A 26,057-nucleotide genomic window follows, 5' to 3' on the forward strand; every position below is an offset into this window, starting at 1 on the left:
CAGCACGTGCAAAATTTTAGCCAATACAGATAAGAATTGCGTCCCTCTAGACGCCCACGAAGTTAAGACCCGAGATCGGTTTGTATGGCAGCTATATCAAAACATGGACCTATTTGGCACATTTACCATCCCCACCGATCTTCACTAATAAAAAGTATTTGTTCGAAATTTCAACTCCCTCAAAAGTTAGCGTGCTTTCGACAGACAGACGGCGGACAAGGCAATATCGACTTAAAATGTCATGACGAACAAAAATATATATACTTTACGGGGTCTTACACGAATATTTCGAGGCGTTGCAAACGGAATGATGAAATTAATATACCCTCATCCTATGGTGGGTATATTAATCATCTCATCATCACGAACTATTTGTCAAATATCCAGTTGCAACTTTTGAACAACATATTGAATGACAATTGAGGTACATATTGAATATATTTGACCTTTTGAATGCGTCCATTTTTAGTGGTCTGTGTATCAATCATCATATCCCAGAAGAAACATCATCAAAATTTAGAAATGAACAAATCAACTTTTTTCCCCTAACTCGAAACTTTAACCAAATAAACTCACAATAGATTTTAAGTTAATATTTATTCACTCCTTCCTTTGCAATGACATTTAAAGCTTGGCAATTACAATTAAGTTCGATTACAACGTCTCTTTTAATAACAAAAAGTATTCAGCATAAACCATTTGTGTATACAACGAGTGAACCATAACATTGAATTTAGACATATGTTTTTAAACAAAAGTTCCGTTCAATAGGCGCCGTGGGAAATCCATTAAAGCAAACACTACAACAAATTACTTTTTTATAATTTTTTGTCTAAAGAAAATTTTATACACAAAAATTTCTTTAAAGACAAAATTTCTATGAAATTTTCTCTAAAGACAAAATTTCTATGAAATTTCCTCTAAAGACAAAATTTCTATGAAATTTCCTCTAAAGACAAAATTTCTATGAAATTTCCTCTAAAGACAAAATTTCTATGAAATTCTCTCAAGAGACAAAATTTCTATGAAATTTTCTCTAAAGACAAAATTTCTATGAAATTTTCTCTAAAGACAAAATTTCTATGAAATTTTCTCTAAAGACAAAATTTCCATGAAATTTTCTCTAAAGACAAAATTTCTATGAAATTTCCTCTAAAGACAAAATTTCTATGAAATTTCCTCTAAAGACAAAATTTCCATGAAATTTTCTCTAAAGACAAAATTTCTATGAAATTTTCTCTAAAGACAAAATTTCTATGAAATTTTCTCTAAAGACAAAATTTCTATGAAATTTTCTCTAAAGACAAAATTTCTATGAAATTTTCTCTAAAGACAAAATTTCTATGAAATTTTCTCTAAAGACAAAATTTCTATGAAATTTTCTCTAAAGACAAAATTTCTATGAAATTTCCTCTAAAGACAAAATTTCTATGAAATTTCCTCTAAAGACAAAATTTCTATGAAATTTCCTCTAAAGACAAAATTTCTATGAAATTCTCTCAAGAGACAAAATTTCTATGAAATTTTCTCTAAAGACAAAATTTCTATGAAATTTTCTCTAAAGACAAAATTTCTATGAAATTTTCTCTAAAGACAAAATTTCCATGAAATTTTCTCTAAAGACAAAATTTCTATGAAATTTCCTCTAAAGACAAAATTTCTATGAAATTTTCTCTAAAGACAAAATTTCTATGAAATTTTCTCTAAAGACAAAATTTCTATGAAATTTTCTCTAAAGACAAAATTTCTATGAAATTTTCTCTAAAGACAAAATTTCTATGAAATTTTCTCTAAAGACAAAATTTCTATGAAATTTTCTCTAAAGACAAAATTTCCATGAAATTTTCTCTAAAGACAAAATTTCTATGAAATTTCCTCTAAAGACAAAATTTCTATGAAATTTTCTCTAAAGACAAAATTTCTATGAAATTTTCTCTAAAGACAAAATTTCTATGAAATTTTCTCTAAAGACAAAATTTCTATGAAATTTTCTCTAAAGACAAAATTTCTATGAAATTTTCTCTAAAGACAAAATTTCTATGAAATTTTCTCTAAAGACAAAATTTCTATGAAATTTTCTCTAAAGACAAAATTTCTATGAAATTTTCTCTAAAGACAAAATTTCTATGAAATTTTCTCTAAAGACAAAATTTCTATGAAATTTTCTCTAAAGACAAAATTTCTATGAAATTTTCTCTAAAGACAAAATTTCTATGAAATTTTCTCTAAAGACAAAATTCCTATGAAATTTTCTCTAAAGACAAAATTTCTATGAAATTTTCTCTAAAGACAAAATTTCTATGAAATTTTCTCTAAAGACAAATTTTCTATGAAATTTTCTCTAAAGACAAAATTTCTATGAAATTTTCTCTAAAGACAAAATTTCTATGAAATTTTCTCTAAAGACAAAATTTCTATGAAATTTTCTCTAAAGACAAAATTTCTATGAAATTTTCTCTAAAGACAAAATTTCTATGAAATTTTCTCTAAAGACAAAATTTCCATGAAATATTCTCTAAAGACAAAATTTCTATGAAATTTTCTCTAAAGACAAAATTTCTATGAAATTTTCTCTAAAGACAAAATTTCTTTGAAATTTTCTTTAAGGGCAAAATTGTTTTCTTTCATACGAATGTATCAATTTCAGTAAACATTCGATTAAGTTTACTCACAGATGTCGCCTTAATTATAGCACATTAATAAGTATAAGAATAGGCTAGACAAAGTGTCTAGGGTTCATTCATTTAAAAGTGTCTAGGGTTGCAGCATCAAAAGTCGCCCCACTAAAACTAGCCACGCCACAAACCAAGCAAACTTTTGGCCACCTGTCTGTATATTCAACGATGAGTTTAGTTGGCATGATGGAAAGGAAAAAAAACAAAATCTAAGGAACAAATGTTAAAGCAAGTAACATACCAATAAGATAGCTTTATCTTCTTCCTGTGTATTGCAGTTACTCTGCACTATTGCATTTTTATGATGAACGATAAAAACCACCGGTGGAAGGGCTTTTTAAAACTTTACTTCCAAGGTCACCACTACACAGGCAGTGTATGAAATTCACTCAAACACAGCACGAAATTACACTTTCGGTTAACATTTTCTATTTAGAATGGATTTTTTGCCTTTTATTTCACTTCACATGCGACAATAGGTTAAAACTTAAATATATTCTTAAACAAACCGGCGACTGTTTCGATTCACCACCCGACGACCGCTTAATTTTAACACCCAATCAATTAGAAGACGAACGGTAAACTAAAAAAGGCTTTTTTTGACAATGCTCGACACTTTTTGATAATATTTTCTATTGAGAATTGATTTTATTTCATTTACTTCACTTTATATGGCACAAATTGGCAAACTTTACATATTTTCTTAAACAATTAAACAACACACGGCAACTGCTGTATTTCACAACGCGACGACCGCGAAATTTTAACATCTAATTGATTGGAGGACGAACGGTAAACTGAAGAAAGTGGTTTTTGGCAATGGTCGATCAGCCGAGATTGCATTGCGACTCGCAACGTAACTACAATGGGTGAGAAAGAGACAAATGCAAACGAATAAGTAAAACCAAAGGAAACGAATTAGAGGAAGGCAATAATACCAGTGTTACCGCATTTTATTTTAAAAAATAATTTAGCAAATCTTATCAAATGGTGTAAACAATAATTTTAAGGATAAAAATTGGTGACAAAATTCTAATTATAGAAATAAAACTAAGAAAATATTAAAAAAATTCTCTGAAGAGTCTATGATCCAAGTATTTATGTGTTGTAAAACTAAATTACTATATTTGTAAATTACAAATTTGCCTTTAAGGAGCAGTGGGATACTTCGCTCATATCAATGAGTGCTGTCTGAAACGAGTTTAAGTTCAGTTATAAAGAACCTCCTTTTTACTGTCGTAGACCTCCTTTTTTACCACTTTAGTACACTGAAAAAAAAATTCTGTCTAATTTTAAAGATTCGAGCCAAAAATTAGCAGCTTAATTTAAAGATGCTATATTTTCCAAGATTTTAAGAAAACGTTTTCTCTTTTAAAAGTTTTTTCCCTGATATTAAGGTTTTTGATTTTAAATGGTAAATTAATACACTGATAGGAAAAAAACGTTGCAAAATCATGCGCCAACGTTGTCATTATCATACACTGGCGTTTTTGGAAATATTGTCAACAAGCGTGGATGATTTTGTGAACACGCGATGTTTATTTATGCGCTGACCGTTGTAAACATCATCCCTTCGAAATGTGCATGTATACCAACCTTAAGTTTTAATGCCTCTTAAAACCTTGTATGTGTATAGCAGGCCGTGGTGCAATGTGGTAAGGCGCTTGTAAACACACAATGGGATTGATGGAATACAGGTTCGATATAATATAAAAAACTGTGCATTAGAGGTTGTCCAAAAATGAAGGGCTGTGGACGTTTTGTTCAACATAACTGTTGTTGTTTTATAAATATTTGTTGTTGATCTAATAACATCTGTGTGTTGACTCACTTTTATGAACGAATGTGGTCAATTTGTTAACGCCGTGCTTGATTTTCTCTATGGGTGTAGATCTTTATCTTTGCGACTTGTCAAAAATCTAAAATGAAGTTCAAAATATCGTTGAAAGCTAAGAAATTGACATTGGGACAAGACATCCTTAGAAATTGGAGCGTTTTTAAATGTTATTTTTTTTTAGGTTACGGTGCTAAAGAGAAGATTTTTAAAAAACGATAAATGAACAGTCATTTGTGTCATAAAATAAGAATCAATCAGCGACCGAAATATGAAACGTATGGTCGTGTCCGTTAGTAATCTGGAAATTAAATTTTAATTTATTTTAAAATGTTGGTTCTTTGGCTCGTTTTCATTGCTAACATCCTACGAATAAGGAAAAATCTTACATTTTAGCCTTTTCAGTGTAGAGAAGCTTACACAGCTTATTAGCTATGCTAATTACCTCTAAAGAATCGGAGGGTATAACCACTACTGATTTTTTTCTGATGTTCAGGATTAAAGGCGGACTTTCTAACCTCTGAGTAACGGTGGCCCTTGCTGAGTAGAAGTTTTCGTTCGTAAATTGTGGATTTGTTTATTAATGGGCTAAGTATTTAAAAGTTTTGTAATGGCTGGAGGTATCACATTGGATCATCGAAAATTTAGTCGACTTTTCGATAATCGAAAAAAATCGACTTTTTTATAGTCGATAAGTTGACTTTTTTATAATCGAAAAAAGTCGAAAAAAGACACTATGAGACTAAGGAGACGTACTACCCCCAAAACTCCCCCTAAACCAGACTTATTTACCGTCTAAGGCAATATGGTGCTCAAATGAAAGCTATTTGGGTTTAGAGCACGGAATTTATATCCACTTTTGGGACCAGAAATATCTGTTTGTCCACCTATTTTCCAAAACGGACGCCTTAACGGACCATGGCAGGAGCAAAGCAGTATTTTGGTTATCATATTCCGAGTGAAATGCCTGGGAGGCCATCTCTCTCCCAAAAGCTTGGCAAATAGTACGTATTTAGCGACTTTGGATATACGGAACCCAAGTAAAAGGTATTTGACAGGGAAAGAAGGCACAGGGGAGCGGGCACGGTCCATCTAGAAATAACATTTGGGCAAAATTTTTTGTATAAATAAATATTCTCTAAAGTTTCTACAGAAATAAAAATTTTATTAAAATTCCATAAAAATTTAATATGTACTACGAAATTGGCTAAAAAAATCAGAAAAATGTTAATAGAATATAATTTCGTCGAAATCTTCTATATAAATAACATTTCCCCAAAATTTCCTGTATATATAAAATTTTGGCGAAAATTTTTTCAAAAAATAAAATTACGACGAGATCTTTTAAGAAATAAAATTTCGACTATATTTGGTATAAAATAAAAGTTCTTCTAAATTTCCAATGAAATATTGGGTTGCCCAAAAAGTAATTGCGGAATTTTTAAAAGAAAGTAAATGCATTTCTAATAAATCTTAATCAAATATACTTTTTTTACACTTTTTTTCTAAAGCAAGCTAAAATTAACAGCTGATAACTGACAGAAGAAAAAATGCAATTACAGAGTCACAAGCTGTGAAAAAATTTGTCAACGCCGACTATATGAAAAATCCGCAATTACTTTTTGGGCAACCCAATAGTACCTCCAGTCACTATAAAACTTTTAAATATTAGTGCATTAATAAACAAATAAGCAATTTACGAACGAAAACCTCTCAGTAAGGACCACCGTAATTCAGAGGTTAGAAAGTCCGCTTTTGATCCTGAACATCAGAAAAAAATGTTAGCTGTGGTTATACCCTCTTTGTGCTGGCGATCCTTTGAGGTATTTAGCATAGGTAATAAGCTGTGTAAAATACTCTACACAGAGAGAAAAAATTATCCAAAATTTAAGATTTTTCCTTATTCGTAGGATGTAAGCATGAAATCGAGCCAGAGAACCAAAGCTTTAAAAATTTAATTTCCTAAATAGTAACTGACACGACCATAAGTTTTAAATTTCGATCGCTGATTAATTCTTATTTTATGACACAGATGACTGTATAATTATTATTTTTTAAAAACTTATTTTCTTTAGCATCTTAAACTAAGAACATTTAAAAGCGCCTTTATCGCTGAACTCAAACTTGTTTTTTTTTTTAATATTTTCTTAGTTTTATTTCTATAATTACAATTTTTTCCCCAATTTCAATCTCTAAAATAATTGTCTACATTATTTGATGAGATTTACTAAATTACTTTTTTTAAAACGAAATGCGGTAACACTGTTATTGTTGCCTTCCTCTATTTCGTTTCCTTTGGTTTTACTTATTCGTTTGCATTCGTTTCTTTCCCACCCATTGTAGTTGCGCTGTGAGTCTCAATGCAATCTCTGCTGATCGACCATTACCAAAGAACACATTCTTCAGTTTACCGTTCGTCCTCCAATCAATTAGATGTTAAAATTCCGCAGTCGTCGCGTTGTGAAATACAGCAGTTGCCGTGTGTTGTTTAATTGTTTAAGAAAATATGTAAAGTTTGCCAATTTGTGCCATATAAAGTGAAGTAAATGAAATAAAATCAATTCTCAATAGAAAATATTATCAAAAAGTGTCGAGCATTGTCAAAAAAAGCCTTTTTTAGTTTACCGTTCGTCTTCTAATTGATTGGATGTTAAAATTAAGCGGTCGTCGGGTGGTGAATCGAAACAGTCGCCGGTTTGTTTAAGAATATATTTAAGTTTTAACCTATTGTAGCATGTGAAGTGAAGTAAAAGGCAAAAAAAAATCCATTCTAAATAGAAAATGTTAACCAAAGTGTCATTTCGTGCTGCGTTTGTATGAATTTCATACACTGCCTGTGTAGTGACCACGGCAGTAAAGTGTTAAAAAGCCTTTCCACCGGTGGTTTTTACCGTTCATCATAAAAATGCAATGGTGTTGAGTAACTGTAATACAATGGAAGAAGATAAAGCTAATTATTGGTATGTTACTTGCTTTAACATTTATTTTGCACATTTTTTTCCTTTCCATCATGCCAACTAAACTCATCGCTGAATATACAGACGTGGTCAAAAGCTTTTGTGGTTGGTGGCGTGGCTATTTTTAGTGTGCCCTCTTTTGATGCTACTACCTTAGACACTTCTAAATGAATGACATTTGTCTAGCCTATTGTTATAATTATTGCTGTGCTGTGTGTCATAATTAATGCGACATCTGTGAATAAACCAAATCGAATTTTTACTAAAATGGACCGTGCCCATGATAGGTTGGGTTGGAAAACAGTACCGATTTAACGACCATGGGAATACGGTCGTTAAATCGGTACTGTTTTCCAACCTTTTGGGAGAGGGGTGGCCTCCAGGCATTTCACTCCGAATATGATTGTCAAAATCCTGCTTTACTCCTGCCATGGTCGGTAAAAACGTCCGTTTTGGGATAGAGGCGGACCAACAGATATTTTTGGTCCAAAAAGTGGATATTAATTGCGTGATCTACACCCAAATAGCTTTTATTTGAGCGCTATATTGCCTTAGTCGGTACATAAGTCTGGTTTAGGGGGAGTTTTGGGTGTAGTGCGTCGTCTCAAATACTTGAGCCCGACATTCAGATTCGTTTCTCTCAAATTCCTTTCATCCTAGTCAAATAATATCATTATTGTTCTATATATTTTTGGCGGCTTTCGGGGAAAAGGCGGCCTCCAGATATTCCACCCTAAATTTAGATATCAAATTTTTAATTTTAGGTTTCTGCCAAAGCGTAAAAAAATTTTTCGATTGAATCGCCCCTCCCATCACTGAGATCTGGCGTATTTTAATACTAGAATAAGGGGGTGGGTCCTCCTCACTTTAAATTTGGAATTTTTATCATGGAACAATTCTGCGCCACCTGTGAAAATTTTAAGAAAATCGGTTCAGCCGTTTTTGGGTCTATTTCACGGCTCATTTTTGTTTGTTATTTAAAGTTGCTTGAACCCAACCCAAAAAGGGAAGAGTATTGTTTACCCTTCCCCTTTTTGGAACTCAATTTTTTAAGGTTGTCTCACGCGAACAGCTGGTATCAGCCGATCAAATTTGACGGTACAAAGATGTCAGATTTTTGTTAACTTTTCCTTTGTTTTTTTCTTTCTCGCATATTTTCTGCGCATATATTTCTTTGTGTGTATTGGCAACAAGGTAAATTTTTTAAATCAGATTGATAACAAAATGGCGGTTTCCATGGATTTCTGCCTTATGATTTTTATGCTGCTGTATAAAAGAGACAAACTTTAGTTATTAATCCAAACAAATACAAATTGATGTTAATAAATAAGATTTTGCAAAAATTTTATTTCCAAAGAAAATCTTGACGAAATTTTATTTCTGTGGAAAATGACTTAATTGATAATTTGCGCTGCAGGATAGTTAAAAAAAAGTGTTTGGTGTTTTAGTTCCACATGTTTTTGAAGTTTTCGACGAAATTTTATTTCTGTAGAAAATAACCTTATTGATGGTTACAGCTTCAGGACAGTTAAAACAAAGTGTTTTGGTGTTTGTATTACTTATTTTGGGTGTTTTTGAACTATTGATTATTTTTATAGGAAATTTCGTAGAAATGTAGTTTCTGTTGGAAAACTCGTTTTTATTTCTTAGAAACATTTAAAAAAAAATTGATGTTTCCAAAAAATTTTGTAAAATTATTAATTCTATAAAGTATTTTATTAAAATTTTATTTATATAGATAACTTTGTCTAAATTTTATTTATGAAGAATTAATTTTGTTCTTTTTATTTCTTCAAAATTTTTATTTCTTCAAAGTCAAAAGCCAATACAGAATTTTATTAAAAATGCAGAAATAACATTTCGACGAAATTCTTTATTCACTAAAGTTTCTACAGAAATAAACATTTTATTAAATTTTCATAAAAATTTAATATGTACTGTAATTTAATATGTAATAATTGGCTAAAAAAATCAAAAAAAAATTTAATTGAATATAATTTCGTCGAAATCTTCTCTATAAATAACATTTCCCCAAAATTTTCTGTATAAATAAAATTTTGGCAAAATTTTTCAAGAAATAAAATTACGACGAGATCTTTTAAGAAATAAAATTTCGACTATATTTGGTATAAAATAAAAGTTCGTCTAAATTTCCATCGAGTAAATGTTTAATGATCCAATTAGATAGTACCTCCAGTCACTACAAAACATTTAAATATTAGTGCATTAATAAACAAATAAGCAATTTACGAACGAAACCCTCTACTCAGTAAGGGCCACCGTAATTCAGAGGTTAGAAGGTCCGCTTTTGATCATGAACATCAGAAAAAAAATTTAGCGGTGGTTATACCCTATTTGTGCTAGCGATCCTTTGAGGTATTTAGCATAGGTAATAAGCTGTGTAAAATTCTCTACACAGAAAAATGATCCAAAATTTAAGATTTTTCCTTATTCGTAGGATGTAAGCATGAAATCGAGCCAGAGAACAAAAGCTTTAAAAATTTAATTTCCTAAATAGTAACTGACACGACCATAAGTTTTAAATTTCGATCGCTGATTAATTCTTATTTTATGACACAGATGACTGTATAATTATTATTTTTTAAAAACTTATTTTCTTTAGCATCTTAAACTAAGAACATTTAAAAGCGCCTTTATCGCTGAACTCAAACTTGTTTTTTTTAATATTTTTTAGTTTTTTTCTATAATTAAAATTTTTTTCCCTAATTTCAATCTCTAAAATAATTGTCTACATTATTTGATGAGATTTACTAAATTACTTTTTTTAAAACGAAATGCGGTAACACTGTTATTGTTGCCTTCCTCTATTTCGTTTCCTTTGGTTTTACTTATTCGTTTGCATTCGTCTCTTTCCCACCCATTGTAGTTGCGCTGTGAGTCTCAATGCAATCTCTGCTGATCGACCATTACCAAAGAACACATTCTTCAGTTTACCGTTCGTCCTCCAATCAATTAGATGTTAAAATTCCGCAGTCGTCGCGTTGTGAAATACAGCAGTTGCCGTGTGTTGTTTAATTGTTTAAGAAAAGATGTAAAGTTTGCCAAATTGTGCCATATAAAGTGAAGTAAATGCAATAAAATCAAATCTCAATATAAAATATTATCAAAAAGTGTCGAGCATTGTCAAAAAAAGCCTTTTTTAGTTTACCGTTCGTCTTCTAATTGATTGGGTGTTAAAATTAAGCGGTCGTCGGGTGGTGAAACGAAACAGTCGCCGGTTTGTTTAAGAATGTGTTTAAGTTTTAACTTATTGTAGCAAGTGAAGTGAAGTAAAAGGCAAAAAAAAATCCATTCTAAATAGAAAATGTTAACCAAAGTGTTATTTCGTGCTGCGTTTGTGTGAATTTCATACACTGCCTGTGTAGTGACCACGGCAGTAAAGTGTTAAAAAGCCTTTCCACCGGTGGTTTTTCCGTTCATCATAAAAATGCAATGGTGTTGAGTAACTGTAATACAATGGAAGAAGATAAAGCTAACTTATTGGTATGTTACTTGCTTTAACATTTATTTTGCACATTTTTTTTCCTTTCCATCATGCCAACTAAACTCATCGCTGAATATACAGACAGGTGGTCAAAAGCTTTTGTGGTTGGTGGCGTGGCTATTTTTAGTGTGTCCTCTTTTGATGCTACTACCTTAGACACTTCTAAATGAATGACATTTGTCTAGCCTATTGTTATAATTATTGCTGTGCTGTGTGCCATAATTAATGCGACATCTGTGAATAAACCAAATCGAATTTTTAATAAAATGGACCGTGCCCCGTATTCCCATGGTCGTTAAATCGGTACTGTTTTCCAACCTTTTTGGAGAGGGGTGGCCTCCAGGCATTTCACTCCGAATATGATTGTCAAAATCCTGCTTTACTCCTGCCATGGTCGGTAAAAACGTCCGTTTTGGGATAGAGGCGGACCAACAGATATTTTTGGTCCAAAAAGTGGATATTAATTACGTGATCTACACCCAAATAGCTTTTATTTGAGCGCTATATTGCCTTAGTCGGTACATAAGTCTGGTTTAGGGGGAGTTTTGGGTGTAGTGCGTCGTCTCAAATACTTGAGCCCGACATTCAGATTCGTTTCTCTCAAATTCCTTTCATCCTAGTCAAATAGTATCATTATTGTTCTATATATTTTTGGGGGCTTTCGTGGAAAAGGCGGCCTCCAGATATTCCACCCTAAATTTAGATATCAAATTTTTAATTTTAGGTTTCTGCCAAAGCGTAAAAAAATTTTCGATTGAATCGCCCCTCCCATCACTGAGATCTGGCGTATTTTAATACTAGAATAAGGGGGTGGGTCCTCCTCACTTCAAATTTGGAATTTTTATCATGGAACAATTCTGCGCCACCTGTGTAAATTTTAAGAAAATCGGTTCAGCCGTTTTTGGGTCTATTTCACGGCTCGTTTTTGTTTGTTATTTAAAGTTGCTTGAACCCAACCCAAAAAGGGAAGAGTATTGTTTACCCTTCCCCTTTTTGGAACTCAATTTTTTAAGGTTGTCTCACGCGAACAGCTGGTATCAGCAGATCAAATTTGACCGTACATAGATGTCAGATTTTTGTTAACTTTTCCTTTGTTTTTTTCTTTCTCGCATATTTTCTGCGCACATACACACAGAAAATATGGCAACAAGGTAGATTTTTTAAATCAGATTGATGACAAAATAGCGGTTTCCATGGATTTCTGCCTTATAATTTTTATGCTGCTGTATAAAAGAGACAAACTTTAGTTATTAATCCAAACAAATACAAATTGATGTTTATAAATAAGATTTTTATTTCTGTGGAAAATGACTTAATTGATAATTTGGGCTGCAGGATAGTTAAAAAAAGTGTTTGGTGTTTTAGATCCACATGTTTTTGAAGTTTTCGACGAAATTTTATTTCTGTAGAAAATAACCTTATTGATGGTTACAGCTTCAGGACAGTTTAAACAAAGTGTTTTGGTGTTTTTATTACTTATTTTGGGTGTTTTTGAACTATTGATTATTTTTATAGGAAATTTCGTAGAAATGTAGTTTCTGTTGAAAAACTCGTTTTTATTTCTTAGAAACATTTAAAAAAAAATTGATGTTTCTAAAAAATTTTGTAAAATTATTAATTCTATAAAGTATTTTATTAAAATTTTATTTATATAGATAACTTTGTCTAAATTTTATTTATGAAGAATTAATTTTGTTCTTTTTATTTCTTCAAAATTTTTATTTCTTCAAAGTCAAAAGCCAATACAGAATTTTATTAAAAATGCATCTTCTAAAGTGCAGCATATTTAATAACCACTGTGGCAATGACTGTAGATAAAACAGAAGTGCAAAAATTTTTCCAAGCCCAAGTTTCTATCTTCCCATCAGTGTTTGTTTATGAATACATAGAATGTTTTGATGTATATGTGTAAGTGAAGCAAGGGATCTTTCCTGATTTATAGGTGAGTTTAATGAAAGTAGTATAACACTTGTTATTTTAACATCGGGTATAACATAAGCTTATAAGGTTTGTGTCGTAGCTATTGCAAGTGTGGCCAATTCCTCAACCATAAGTTCTCTTTTAATTGAGTAACTGTTACTATGACAGTTATGGCGACATCTACATATGAACGTTTAACTCACCACCCTTAATGGTTTATAATGGATTATTCAAGCAAAAAACCGCTAACAAGTCTGTGCAGAATTGAAACCAATTAAAATAATTAAACAGATAAAATTTTCTAAGAAATAAAATATTGACAAAATTGTCTATAGAAACAAAAATTTTAAAAAATTCCTAAAGAAAAAAATTATGAAAAATTTTCTATTGAAATAAATTTTGACATTTCCTACAGAAATAAAATGACAAAATTTCCTATAGAAAAAATAATATTTTGAGAAAATTTCCTATAGAAAAAATAATATTTTGACAAAATTTCCCATAGAAAAAATTATTGCAAATTTTGATAAAAGTTCCTATAGAAATAAAATAAAATACAATTTTTCGACAGAAATAAAATTTTGACAAAATTTTCTATAGAAATAAAATGTTGACAAAATGTTCTATAGAAATAAAATTTTGACAAAATTTTCTATAGAAATAAAATTTTGACATTTTATTTCTATAGAAATAAAATTTTGACAAAATTTTCTATAGATATAAAATTTCGACAAAATTTTCTATTAACCGATTAAATCAAAATATTTCCCAGAATTACTCTGTTGTAGGTTTTCATTGTACCCATCTTCTTTTCCTCGTGAATACCTAAAGCCGAACCAAGCCTTATTATTGGAAACATAAAAGGTTTCTTCATGAATTCTTCCAACATATCACAACACCGTATTTTTATGTATCTAGTGGTGGTTTTTTATCAACAAATACTTCCAATTCTTGAAAATTCACTTAAAAAAATAACAGCCAACAAAAAAAAAACGTTATAAAGAATTTCCAGCCCCTTAATAAAATGCTACGCTGACTTCAAGTCCAATTGTTTTTCCACCTCTGTTCCTTCATACAAGGTTTGCTGCTTCATTGCTCTTTCCAGCTGGGCATACTCAAACCGGCGCACAGACCATTGATATCTGCAAACAAATTTTATTCTCTTTATACATCCCAGATAACTACAAAAATTATCCAACAACTTACCTGCACCATGACCAGTAAGCTATTGTTCCACAAAAGAATGTTCCAAAGCCAACATGTGTGGAAAACTTTGTGCGAGAGGTGGCCAAGAAGGTTAGTAAACCTATGCCGACACCTCCACTAATGCCATACATAAAACTGCTGCGAAAGCAGGGTATTTGTGAAACATCCCGGCCAAATAATGTCAAGCCCTGCAAATATGGTTAGTCATTATCATATCTTTCCATTAGTTATCGCATTTTATGTTAAAACAAACCTTTTTTGGTTCCTCCTCCATTGCCGTGTTACGTATTTGTTTCAATTTTTGCTGCTGCTGAAAAAAGTAAATATTTAGAATGCCAAAATAAGAGGACTGTACGTTGACATTAGACATAACATGTGTTTGCGTGCAAGTGATGTCAATGGATTTGTAATGGCAAACCTTTCAGAATAGCGGTTTTAAAAAGCCGTTATGGGGTCTCCACATGGTGTGGTTAGTACGAAGAAAGACATATTAACCCAGGTAGTGAACCCTAAACAGCTGAGTACAACTTTTCCTGGCGAAGTGCACTATCAGTGATGAGTTTTGGTTGTGTGTGTTTTATACTTAAGAACCACAAGCAACTAAAGATGGCGCGAATTTGTAACACAGTCAAAATCAGAGTACCACTAATCACTTATTTTGACAGATAGTAATCTCTATCTCAATATGTTGTTGTTAATACCTGTACTCATATCCCAATATATCTCAGATACAAAACCGATCTGCCGATTTGAGTTATTGAACACTTGCAGAACACATTTGTCATTCGAACGAGTTGAAATTTTGGTGACCATATTCAGCGTCCCCATCATAGATGAGCAGCATATACATTCGCACATAAATTCCTAAGCCCGCGGGCCTTAGCAAAACGAACAGAAACAAGCACAGGGACAGTATAAATAACTTCGTGTTGCTTAGGTTGGCTGACTCTGTTTCAAAGCTATTTTGTTTAGTTGATGTTTGATGATACTCATACAAACAAAGATTGGTCTTTTCAATAGCGGTAGTGTGCCCATCACTGGTTCAGATGATTGAAACAGAAATAGACCCTGCCGAATAAGCTTATGCTTGCATTCATTATTGAAATTCTTTGCAACAATAAAACGCTTGCTAAAATCTTTCAGCGAAAATCATGGTTCGAGGAAAATTGCAATCAATTTGGCATTTTCCAAAAATATTTCAATGCAGTTTGGCTCCAGGGCAATATAGAAAAATGAAAAATAGTTTTGCAAGCATTCCTGAAATAACAAAAAGAAACAAACAAGAAATCTTAATACAAATTACATTTTAACGAAAATTATACTTTTTTTCAAATTTTACAGAAGAAGTGCCTATGATAATCGCATCACTCTTTTAACAATTTTTTTTTATAAACTGAAACTGTATTTCAATACTACTGAAGATAGTGCAAAACGAACAAATATTGAATAGATAATTTTGAAAAACAGTCAGTGCTTGGGAGTATTTTTATCTTGAATTCATCGCCGCTGCAGTGAGATAAGATAAATCACCAGCTGCACACTGAGTCATATGAAAACGTCTCTCTGTCATTTTCAAAAGATGAACTGGTCACACAAATCAATTGCAAACAGTTTGTTTTCCCACATAAAAAAACTACGCGTGTGTGTATTTGCCCATACTTTTGTCAAATCAATCACGTTGTCTTCGTACGAATTTTGTACTACGAAAGCAGACGACAAGAAAAATACTTTACTGCAGCAAAATGTACCCTAATACATGCATTTACAACGTGTACTCACTGAAATCTGAATCAGTCTTTCTTTTTGCTGAAGGGCTCTTTTTTTGCATACACTCATTTTGTTGTCGTCTTGGTGTCTTGTTATCTGTTTTACTCAGTTCTCAATTGTCTCATACAATGTTGTGTTTTTAAACGAAAAGTTCAGTTCTTGAAATACTCAATGATTGTTAGTGTGTTTTGAAAGCAGAAATGAATGAAAACACCAAGCTGACATCTTAATACCGTAAAACGGGCCGGCTGTTTTCAGCTGTTCGCGCGAAACCACCTTTATTAATCAACCTTGGCTCAATACTTTAACAATCCTAAGGCGAAACAATTAAAGGAGTTCTCATTTTTACAACAAACACAAATAATATGGAGCAATCCGCCATCTTGTCATCAAGCTGATCGACGTTTTGCCAACACACACAAATAAATTTGTGTGCGTGTGTGTATACGTGTGCGTAAATGAGCAGAGAATATGCGAGTAAGAAGATAACAGCAAAGAGAATGCAAACAGAAACCAGACATCTTAATACCGTCCAACCTGGCCGGCTATTAACAATTGTTGCGTGAGACCACCTTATTAAATCAGCTTTGGGCAGCCGGCCGTACGTACCAGATGGGCTGCCGCCTCGGTGTACAACACACTGCTGCAACAACAACTTCAATAATAAAAGCGCAGAATTTAATACCCTGACACGTTACTTTATATGTTTGCTTTTGTTATATTTAAAAAAACGCTTTATTGGCAACATTGTGCTGCTGTGTTGTTATGACCTGTCAAAAAGAAAAACACAACATTTGTTGTTACAATTGTACACGACAGCCAAGTCACAATTACTGTTTTTTTTTGTGATTAGGGCCCCGATATTAGCTTTAAACAAACACCAGGTCCAAGATATTTAAACAACTTTGTTTTAACAAATGGAGGTTGCCCTAATGGATTTGGAAAAATGTAAGCAAAGCAAATGCAAGAGTTTGATGGTGTAAAATAACGTTTTTCTTATTGCTAACGAAACCAGGTCGGACAAGTGGAGATGGTATGGAAGATTTGCAGGAGAAAGTGGCCGAACAAACGCAGCCAGACAATAGCAAACAAAATAAAGAGGGCACACAAATCGAGGAAACGAATGAAGAGGCAACGAGAAAAGCATCAATAAGTGCATTGGACAATAAACAAAAGACACGAAAGTCTTCCAGCGGATCCAGCAGCGGTAAGGCCAATCATGGTGGCTTGCCCTTACCAGGCCTACATACACTCTATAGGAGACCAGAGTGTGTGACCAGATCCCTTAAGCCGGTAGTTCCTAAGGGTGAATTGGTTATGATGAGACCGCGAATGGTGGATACCACTAATGCAGTGCCGGAACATAAGAAAACTAAGCCGCCCAAGTTTATACCCTACGAACCATATCCTGGTGCTGTTAATCCTATTGTGCCAAAGGCCACAAGTGGTTCAGTTACTCCGAATTCGGTGAGGTCGGTGAAGGTAAACCGCAACAACTTGGACATAGGGGTATTGGTGTCCCAAATGTCCACCATTAGAAGTCAAGAAATGCAAGATACTCCCACAGCAAAGCAGTTGGCTACATCTGACCCACTGGAAAAGCCTATTGTGGACTGTGTGGAAGTGGAAAAATTGCGTGAAGAGTTACAAAAGGCCAAGGAGGAACGAGATTATTTCCAGGGCCAATTTAAATTTCAAACCCAGGTTAATGCTGAACTGAAAAATCTTTTGGTAGCCTCGGTGGGTGAAGATCTCTTGACACGTGTCAATCTCTTGACCGAAGACAAATTGCAGTTGGCTCGCGCATTGCTGGATACCGCCAAAAATTTAACCACACATACTGAACAAATCGAGTTTCTGGCCGGACAATGTGAGGTTTGGCGTTCCAAGTTTCTAGCCAGTAGTGTAATGGTGGAGGAGCTGGCACGCTGGAAAGCCGATTTGACACAGAAAAATCAAATGCTTAATGAATCAACAAAAAGACTTTTACACTCTACCCATCAAATACGACAAATGCAATTGGATATGCTAAAGAATTTGAAGTTTTTAGCTAAGATACGTTATCTCAATTTGCCTGCAACTGATGTGATAACGCTATCGGCAGAAAACCTCAATATACTGCAACAAATGGTTCTACATTCCGGAGTGGGTATGCCCGAAGGTGATTTGTCCATATCTTCAGCTACATCATCGCCCCTATGTGATTCGGAGAAATATGCAGTGCAGGCATTAGAATTTATAAGTCAACCCTTGATGGCCACCGATGAAGCCATTAAAGCTTTATTTGGCCAAGCCCAAAGGCCATACATAGCTCCTACCCCCGAAGTGGGTGCTGAAAATGTAGATAGCAACAAATTGTCGACAGAGTGAGCAAACGTAGGTGGGTGGTAAATATCTGTGGGTGCATGTAATTTATTAATCATAATAATTGAACGATAAAAAAAAACGTTTTTATTTCTGTTTATATTATATAGCATCGTTTATTTTACTTTTTATTTTTAGTCCTAATAAAAAAAAAAACAAGCAATATTTAAACTTTAACCAAAATGACGTCATTATTTATATAAATAAACAAATTCCTTGAAAAGACTACCAAATGCAACGTTTAAAGCCATCACTTCTTGGTGGTATTGTACAAGTCGACACGTCTTTGCGAGTAAACTGGTATTTGTTGTCGCACCTGTTCAACCAATGAGAAATCTGTAATAAAAAAGAATGTTTCAATTTGTTATTCGCACATTGCCAAGGTTACACGATTATTAATATAGTGTTTCAATACCATCTTCACAAAATGTTCGGTGTAACATATGAAAGTACAAAATCTGGTTTAAAAATGGCCAAGGGATCAGTTTTGAATCCTTTTAACTTACAGCGCCCTAAAATTTTGTATTTATAGTCATTGAGTTACATCGCTAACCAGAAAAAAGTACCGTCCATTCACTAGTATTCCCTGCAACACCAACCGCCGTTCCCGTTATAGCAACAACTACGACGTCAGTTTACTCGGACTCATCCGACATTGCACCAGCCTCCTCGCACCCTTCAGATCGTTGTTGTTGAACCATATTTTCATGTGGAGGTGGCGATCCTCGTCAAGCTCGTTCCGGTCCAAAGGACCAATCGCCTCGGAACATAGTGGCCATTGGTTTTTTAAAGGCGCCAATAACTCGCCTTGTCATATCGAGCATCATAGGCACTCAGTATTTGTGCAAGAGCCGGTGCCGCCCGACCTCTCACTGAGACTCTCCGCTCGATACGGTTGTCCGCGACTGCCGTTGCAGCTAATCTGTATGGGGCATTCTACAATCCGTAACCTGTGGACGCGCCCGGTAGTTCGCAGCTAAGCCTCTCGTGACAGCAATGAACACCACACAGATCTGATCTCAATGTTCCAATCTGTGTCGTGCTCACTGCACTTGCTGTTGTTGTTGTAGCCATTTTTTCATGTGGCGGTAGCGATCCTCGTCAAGCTTGTATAGGTGAGCAAGCTCCATAGTACCGAACGACGCGGGAATGTTGTTGTTGTAGTCATAATTGCACATAGAGGTAGCGATCCTCGTCAAGCTCCTATAGCGGAGCATGCTCATAGGACTGTTTGTCTCGGGAACATGATGGACTTTGGTTTTTTAGGGGCGCCAATAACTCGTCTTGTCATATCAAGTATCACAGGCGCTCAGTATTTGAGGAAGAGCCGGTGGCCACCGCAGCGCAGTGGTTAGTTAGCATGTCCGCCTATGACGCTGAACGGCTGGATAACTAATACTGGCGAGAACACCAGAAAAAATGTTCATCGGTAGTTATTCCCTCCTAATGCTGGTTACATTTGTGAGGTAGCATGTTCAAATCCTGGTAAGAACATCAGAAATTTTGTTGATCGGTTGTTATTCGCTCCCACTGCTCTCCACATTTGTGAGGTACCATGTAAAATAAAAACTTCTCTCCAAGAAGTTATCGCACTACGGCACGGCGTTCGGACTCGGCAATAAAAAAAGAGGACCCTTATCATTGAGCTTAAACTTGAATCGGACAGAACTCAGGGATATGTGAGAAGATAGCCCCTGTTCCTTAATGGAATCTTCATGGACAAATATGCATTTGCCTGTGTCACCCGGCCTCTCACCGATAGCGCTGATAGTCCGCGACTGTACTTACAGCTACACCGTATGGAGCATTCCACTATTCATAACCGCGACCCGCGACCCGAAACTCCCAGCTAAACTTCTCGTGATAACGATAAACACAACGTAAATCGGAGCTCAAAGTTCCAGTCCATATGGTACTCATAGTTATGCCGTGCCGAAGAGCGGGAACCTGATGGTCATTGGTTATTTAAAGGAGCCAATAACTCGCCTTGTAATATCAGTATTAAAATAAGAGCCGGTGCCGGTGTGCTGAAGAACTGAGGCGTACCGCAAGTCATAGTTTTCGATGCTTGGAAAATATGCAGAGTGATTCCAGTACTGAAGCCTAGAAAGGATCCGAATAAAACAGTACTGATCTCCCTTCCTTCAAAGTTTGTGAAGACGTTTGAAGGACTTCTTCTCCCGAGTCTAGTTGGAGAATTTCCATTTACACTAGCATGGATTTCGTAGATTGTATAGCACGATGACTACCTTGCACGTCATCACTACACCTATTAACCGTGGTCTCAAATAGGCCAGGTCATGCAATATGACCGATATGATTGATGAGGTCAGTCATGCCACGTCAGTCAGGACAGGACATCCATCGAGCCGGGCCTAACACTTTCCATCATAAATTAACTGTGTGGCCGACAGTCGTTTGTCGAATTTAAAGATAAGAAGTCCAAGCGCCGTGGAGTAAAAAAGGAACTTCATAAAGGCGGGGATCGCACCCTCCAAACAGCATCGAGATCGTATCATGTGCGGACCATGATCGTACAATGGTCCGTACAATGGTCTTTCGGGTACCATCGTAGACTGCAATAGGTTAAACATTTACATCACCGATCTTGCCGTTTATCTCGCTGCAAGAAATTTGAAGATACCTGCCACCAATTCTCAAGCCACACTGTTTACTACATGGACAGTTAAATGGCAGGATCGAAGGCATGAGGATTTCTATCACCAACTATCCCGAAGTATTTTATGTCATATTTGACACCCGGTGTGGACTCGCCAGATGACCCACACACAGTGGAATAACATTAGATCTCTTAGAGTGCTGCCCTTCATACTGCGACAGGCTGTCTCCTCAGATCTCATGTGGACCACCTCCATCAAAAAACAAAGATCCTATCCCTGCGCAAGCACAACTACATGCTGTTTAGTGGTATCAACTGGGGTGCTATCGCATAGACCCTTTCAGTTGTTGTAGCAGTGTTTTGTACACCAAGGCGGCAGCCCTTGCCGATGATGGATTCCATCGGGTCAATCCCTAGGCTGCCATGGTATTGACCTTTTCAGTTACCATCTGTGGACAGTCATCCACCACCCAGACATATCGGGGTTGACCTAAATGATCTAGAACGTGAGTTTCAGCTCTACAAGTGAGATCCTCTAAATAATGTGGCGTTTCAGGCAGGTTTAGAAAGCATTCACGTTGACTCGGTACCAGAAGCAGTGAACAGCTACCAAGGGAACGTAGCTTTAACTTCTACAGAGGATTTATGCCACCGTGTTAAATATATTGTAGTATGTTCCGATTGTAACCTGGGACCACATGACCATACAACACTTGCCATCTTTTTAAATGGCCAGGCTGCTCGAATAAGGACAAAAACCAAACCCATGACAGCCGGATGTATGTAACGGATTGACCCGGTGGAGTCCTTCATCGACAAGGACTGCTACAGCAACAACAACTAATGACCTAAATAAGGTCTAAGTAAAACTACATGCTGCCCAAGCAACACCTCCTGGGCTGTTATCGCAAGGACTGTCCAAATCATCATATTGTGGATAGGTATTCACCGCCCAGAAGCCTTAAGGTGGATTTACACGATCTAGAGCGGATGGTTCAGCGCTACAAGAAGAACCACTAGATCAAGCGGACCTAGACAACATTCATGCGGACACGGTAGCAGATGTGGTGAATAGCTATCCGTTGAATGTGGTCTTTGGAGAATGACCGCCTCCCATTGCACCTGGGGAAATTGACCTCCATCGGCAAACCAGAGTGGTTCTGGTTCAATTACGATCCGGCGATCCAATCCTACTGGACTAACACACAGATAACTGCGGACGTACCCCACCGGAGTTTGTAGAGTTCCTGGATTTAGACATTTTTACATAACTTAGGACTAAAGACTCTTGTTAGTGTTCGTGAAATCATGTATTTTGTATATTTTGAATTTCTTCATGACATACCCGTTTGACTTGCTTAAGTCCCATTTGTAACGGCATCTCGCTAAACCCCTTTTCATCTATACTCACCCACATCAACAACTACAGTTTCCTCTCCCTCCTTGGCACTTTTGACTACCTTGGCCCAGGGATCAACCACCATGGAATGACCATAGGCAACATAATCAGCGGTTTCATCACGGGCTGGTGAAGTAGTCACCACATACAATTGATTGTCATTGGCACGGGAGCGTTGCAACAATTCCCAATGCAAAGGACCAGTTGTCATATTAAATGCACCAGGATAAATAAGCATTTCACAACCTAAAAATAAAGAACAAACTAAAATTGTTTAACAAAAATCACCCCACATATGTATGTTCCAACTCATCACCTTCATTCCTATAAACCTTAGCCATTTCCTCAAAACGTATGTCATAGCATATGCCAATGCCAATCTTATGACCATCAATTTCAATGATGGTAAATTCATTACCAGCCGTCAGAGTTTCTGACTCCTTAAAACGTATGCCACCTTTAACATCAATATCGAATAGATGCATTTTGCGATGTTTTGCTATCAATGAACCCTCGGGTGACCATACAGTGCAAGTGTTGTAGATTTTATCATTGTCACCCATTTCAGGAATGGTGCCACCAACAATGTAAACTCCCATCTCTTTGGCCAATTTTGATAGGGTTTGGGATGACTCGCCGTTTGGTATGGTTTCGGCATATTCACGGAAATATTTTGTGCCATAGGGGCAGTTGAAACATTCCGGCAAGGTTATCAAACGGGGTTTATGGCCCTGCACAGCTTCTCGGATTTTTTGTGAGGCATTTTGCAAATTTGCTGCCTTGTCTTTGGAGCCTTTCAGTTGCAACAAAGCCAGTCTCATAACTGCGAATTAAGCGAAAACCGATTGTGAACAAACACCACTGGATCAAGAGCAGACACTGACTTACTAGTTTTTGCTGCGTTCATTATTCTTTGCTTAATTGTTGTTTACTTTTTGCGGTTGAGCTTTATGGTTTAGATAAGTGTACGATTAAGATATAATAAAATGTTGGTGTGTTTGTAGACTTATAATTATATGTATAGTTGTGTATATAAATGCAGATTATCAACAAGTTATTAAGTAATTTTTATCAATTTAAAAACCGCAACAATTCCAAGTCGGCGAAAAATGTTAACGTCCTCACTCTTGCTTATCAGCTGTTAACTGAAACGAAGATAATTCGCATTGTACGATTTGTCGTTCATTTAGAAATGATTACCGTTATTTTTGTTGTTGAAAAGAATCAAAAGGATGACCAAAAATAATTCAAGAAAATCAAATAAATATAACTAATGCTTCACCACCGTAGCGCAGAGGTTAGCATGTCCGCCTATGACGCTGAACGCCTGGTTCGAATCCTGGCGAGACCATCAGAAAAAAATTTCAGCGGTTGTTTCCCCTCCTAATGCTGGCAACATTTGTGAGGTACTATGCCATGTAAAACTTCTCTCCAAAGAGGTGTCGTACTGGGGCTCGCCGTTCGGACTCGGCTATAAAAAAGGAGGCCCCTTATCGTTGAGCTTAAAACTTGAATCGGACTGCACTCATTGATATGTGAGAAGTTTGCCCCTGTTCCTTAGTGGAAGGTTCATGGGCAAAATTTGCATTTGCAATGCTTCACCAAATGCCGTAGAAAATTTAGAACAATTAGAAGCATGAAGAAATTTTTTTAAATTATTTTCGGGAAACAGAAATTTTTTACAGCTTTTAATTTAAAGCTTTGAACAAGTTATTGCAATTGTTGTTGTAGCAGTGTTTTGTACACTGTAGTTATAATAGACTACATAAGGTTGAGGAAACGAGTCTAGCAACCCTATCGCTAGCAGTTTATACGTACTTCTTAGGCCCACCGTGTTCACTCTAGAAGATATAACCAGTTTCGCAAAACCAACAAGGATGCAGATAAAGATCCATCGCAGTATGGTGCAAGACAGTTAAACGAAAAGAGAAGGGAAAACGTGTTTACGCTGATCATTTAAACTGTTTTAATGAATGAACCATCAGTTTTCCCTTTACAAAATCAGCTGGTGTGAGCCATCAATCCGGATTTCTTGAGCAGTGTAAATGGGGTTGAAGGGTGCCAACTGACGTGACAACAAAGTAAGGCAGTGTGTATGGCCTGAAGGAAATATAGGCACAAAAAAAAAAAACCTTGCCATGCCACTATTGGTACACACCGAACCAGTATTTGGCTTATTGTGCGTTCAAAGTAATGAAAATCGCTACTCACAAAGTCCCCAATCGTCTTCCATTCTATGCCCCTAAGTCAGAACAAACTCACGAAAGCCGGGCAAAGGCAAATGAAATTATCTAACATTCGTCGTCTTCCCCCCGCCCACTATCACTCTCCCATGGCGAAACAATAAAAGGTGGTCTCATTTGTACAACAACCACAAATTGTATGGTGCAATCCGCCATCTTGCCATCAAGCTGATCGTCGTTTTGCCAACAAATGTGTGTGCGTGTGTGTATACGTGTGGGTTTATGAGTAATATATACGGTCAAACCCGGCCGGCTGTTAACAGCTGTTCGCTTGAGACCACCTTTTTAAATCCACATCCACATCGTCCTTCCGATCGTGCACGGACCACGGACTGTGACGTCTTGAAAGGCTTCGCATTCACTAAGTTCATCGACGGCAGTTCACTGGCTCCTATTTGCGGTCTCTGGGTCTTCAATGTTGTTGTTGTAGCCGCATCTGTATATGGAGGAAGTGATCCTCGTCAAGCTCAATGGGTGAGCAAGCTTGAGGACCGATCGTCGCGGTAACGTTATTGCCATAGGTTATTTTAAGACGCAATTTGCGTTGTCCTATCGAGTACCAAGGCACTCAGTATTTAAGCAAGAGCCTGTGCCGGCCGGTCTTTCTCTGGGACTCCCCACTTGATACCGCTGATTGTCCGCGACTGCAGTTGCAGCTAATTCGTAAACGAAACCTTCCACTATCCGCAGCCTGTTAACGCGCTCGGTAGCCCCCAGCTGAGTTTCTTGTTATGGCGATGTACACCATACAAATCGGAGCTGTTATACTCTCTAGTTATCGTAGAATGCGTCTGGCGTACCAAAGAGTTCATACAGGGGTAGGTTCATTAATTCAGTAGCATAGTCAACACTGACCGGAGATACCATCCTGGCTCGCGTCTCAGTTTAACCGAACACAAAAAGCATCTACTTAACTATATTGATCTTATAGGGCTAACGTCAGAGTTATCACAGCCGCTTGACTGCCTACAAATTGTATATATGTATACCATGATAACCCGGTGGGTCATTCGCTCCTCCACTTAAATCCTCTCAGAACGAGAAAATTTCGGGGATCTTCGCTGATGTACATCTAACATACAGATTTAAAGCCATTAGATCGAGACAGGTAGTTGGAGCCTCGAAGAGCCCGCCCAAGCCCAGAGCCATAAGCGTCCTGCAGAGGGCATACCAACTCAGTGCCTGAAGTCCAACTAGAGATCGATTGGCAGGTTAGGTTAATCAATTCTTGTATATTTTGTGACACAGCAGTTACAGTCCAAGCCTTTGGTGAGAATTGAACCCACGACTCCTGCAGAGGTGCAGATCCATAGATTGGAATCGAACCGCCTTTGATGAATACCCAACGCCATAAACATCGTTCTAACGCCATAAGGATCGTAAGCGCTCCCAGCCCCAACTTCTACCTACCTAGCAAGACAGGCGTCCTGAAAACATCGAGCTTTCTCTAAAAAGTACTAGCTCTGCCTTTTAGGTGTATATGCCAAGCTCCCTGAACGGGGTTGATCATTAGGATACCTGCGTAAAGTTGAATTCACCTTTAAAGTGCGTTGACTCGACGGCCAAT

General features: G+C 36.0%; 3 protein-coding genes across 3 annotated transcripts; 1 reads left to right on the top strand and 2 right to left on the bottom strand.

Moving 5' to 3' along the window:
- Positions 1-13,756: 13,756 nt before the first annotated feature.
- On the bottom strand, positions 13,757-14,429 carry LOC106086731 (cytochrome c oxidase assembly protein COX20, mitochondrial). Its single transcript, XM_013251516.2, has 3 exons — positions 14,351-14,429; positions 14,098-14,285; positions 13,757-14,033 (listed from the first exon to the last, which is right to left on the bottom strand). Exons 1-3 carry the CDS (start codon positions 14,369-14,371, stop codon positions 13,919-13,921), a joined length of 324 nt encoding a protein of 107 aa, XP_013106970.1. The 5' UTR covers positions 14,372-14,429; the 3' UTR covers positions 13,757-13,918.
- A 2,218-nt stretch (positions 14,430-16,647) lies between these two features.
- Positions 16,648-18,378, top strand: LOC106086743 (uncharacterized). The gene is made up of 2 exons (XM_013251536.2): positions 16,648-16,812; positions 16,880-18,378. Exons 1-2 carry the CDS (start codon positions 16,782-16,784, stop codon positions 18,232-18,234), a joined length of 1,386 nt encoding a protein of 461 aa, XP_013106990.2. The 5' UTR covers positions 16,648-16,781; the 3' UTR covers positions 18,235-18,378.
- A 15-nt stretch (positions 18,379-18,393) lies between these two features.
- On the bottom strand, positions 18,394-23,319 carry LOC106086745 (omega-amidase NIT2). The gene is made up of 4 exons (XM_013251539.2): positions 23,136-23,319; positions 22,564-23,070; positions 22,260-22,493; positions 18,394-18,564 (listed from the first exon to the last, which is right to left on the bottom strand). The coding sequence occupies exons 1-4, from the start codon at positions 23,152-23,154 to the stop codon at positions 18,479-18,481; spliced, it is 846 nt and encodes a 281-aa protein (XP_013106993.1). The 5' UTR covers positions 23,155-23,319; the 3' UTR covers positions 18,394-18,478.
- Positions 23,320-26,057: the final 2,738 nt, after the last annotated feature.

This window comes from Stomoxys calcitrans, chromosome 2 (genome assembly GCF_963082655.1).
Source record: "Stomoxys calcitrans chromosome 2, idStoCalc2.1, whole genome shotgun sequence".
NCBI classification, from domain to species: domain Eukaryota; kingdom Metazoa; phylum Arthropoda; class Insecta; order Diptera; family Muscidae; genus Stomoxys; species Stomoxys calcitrans.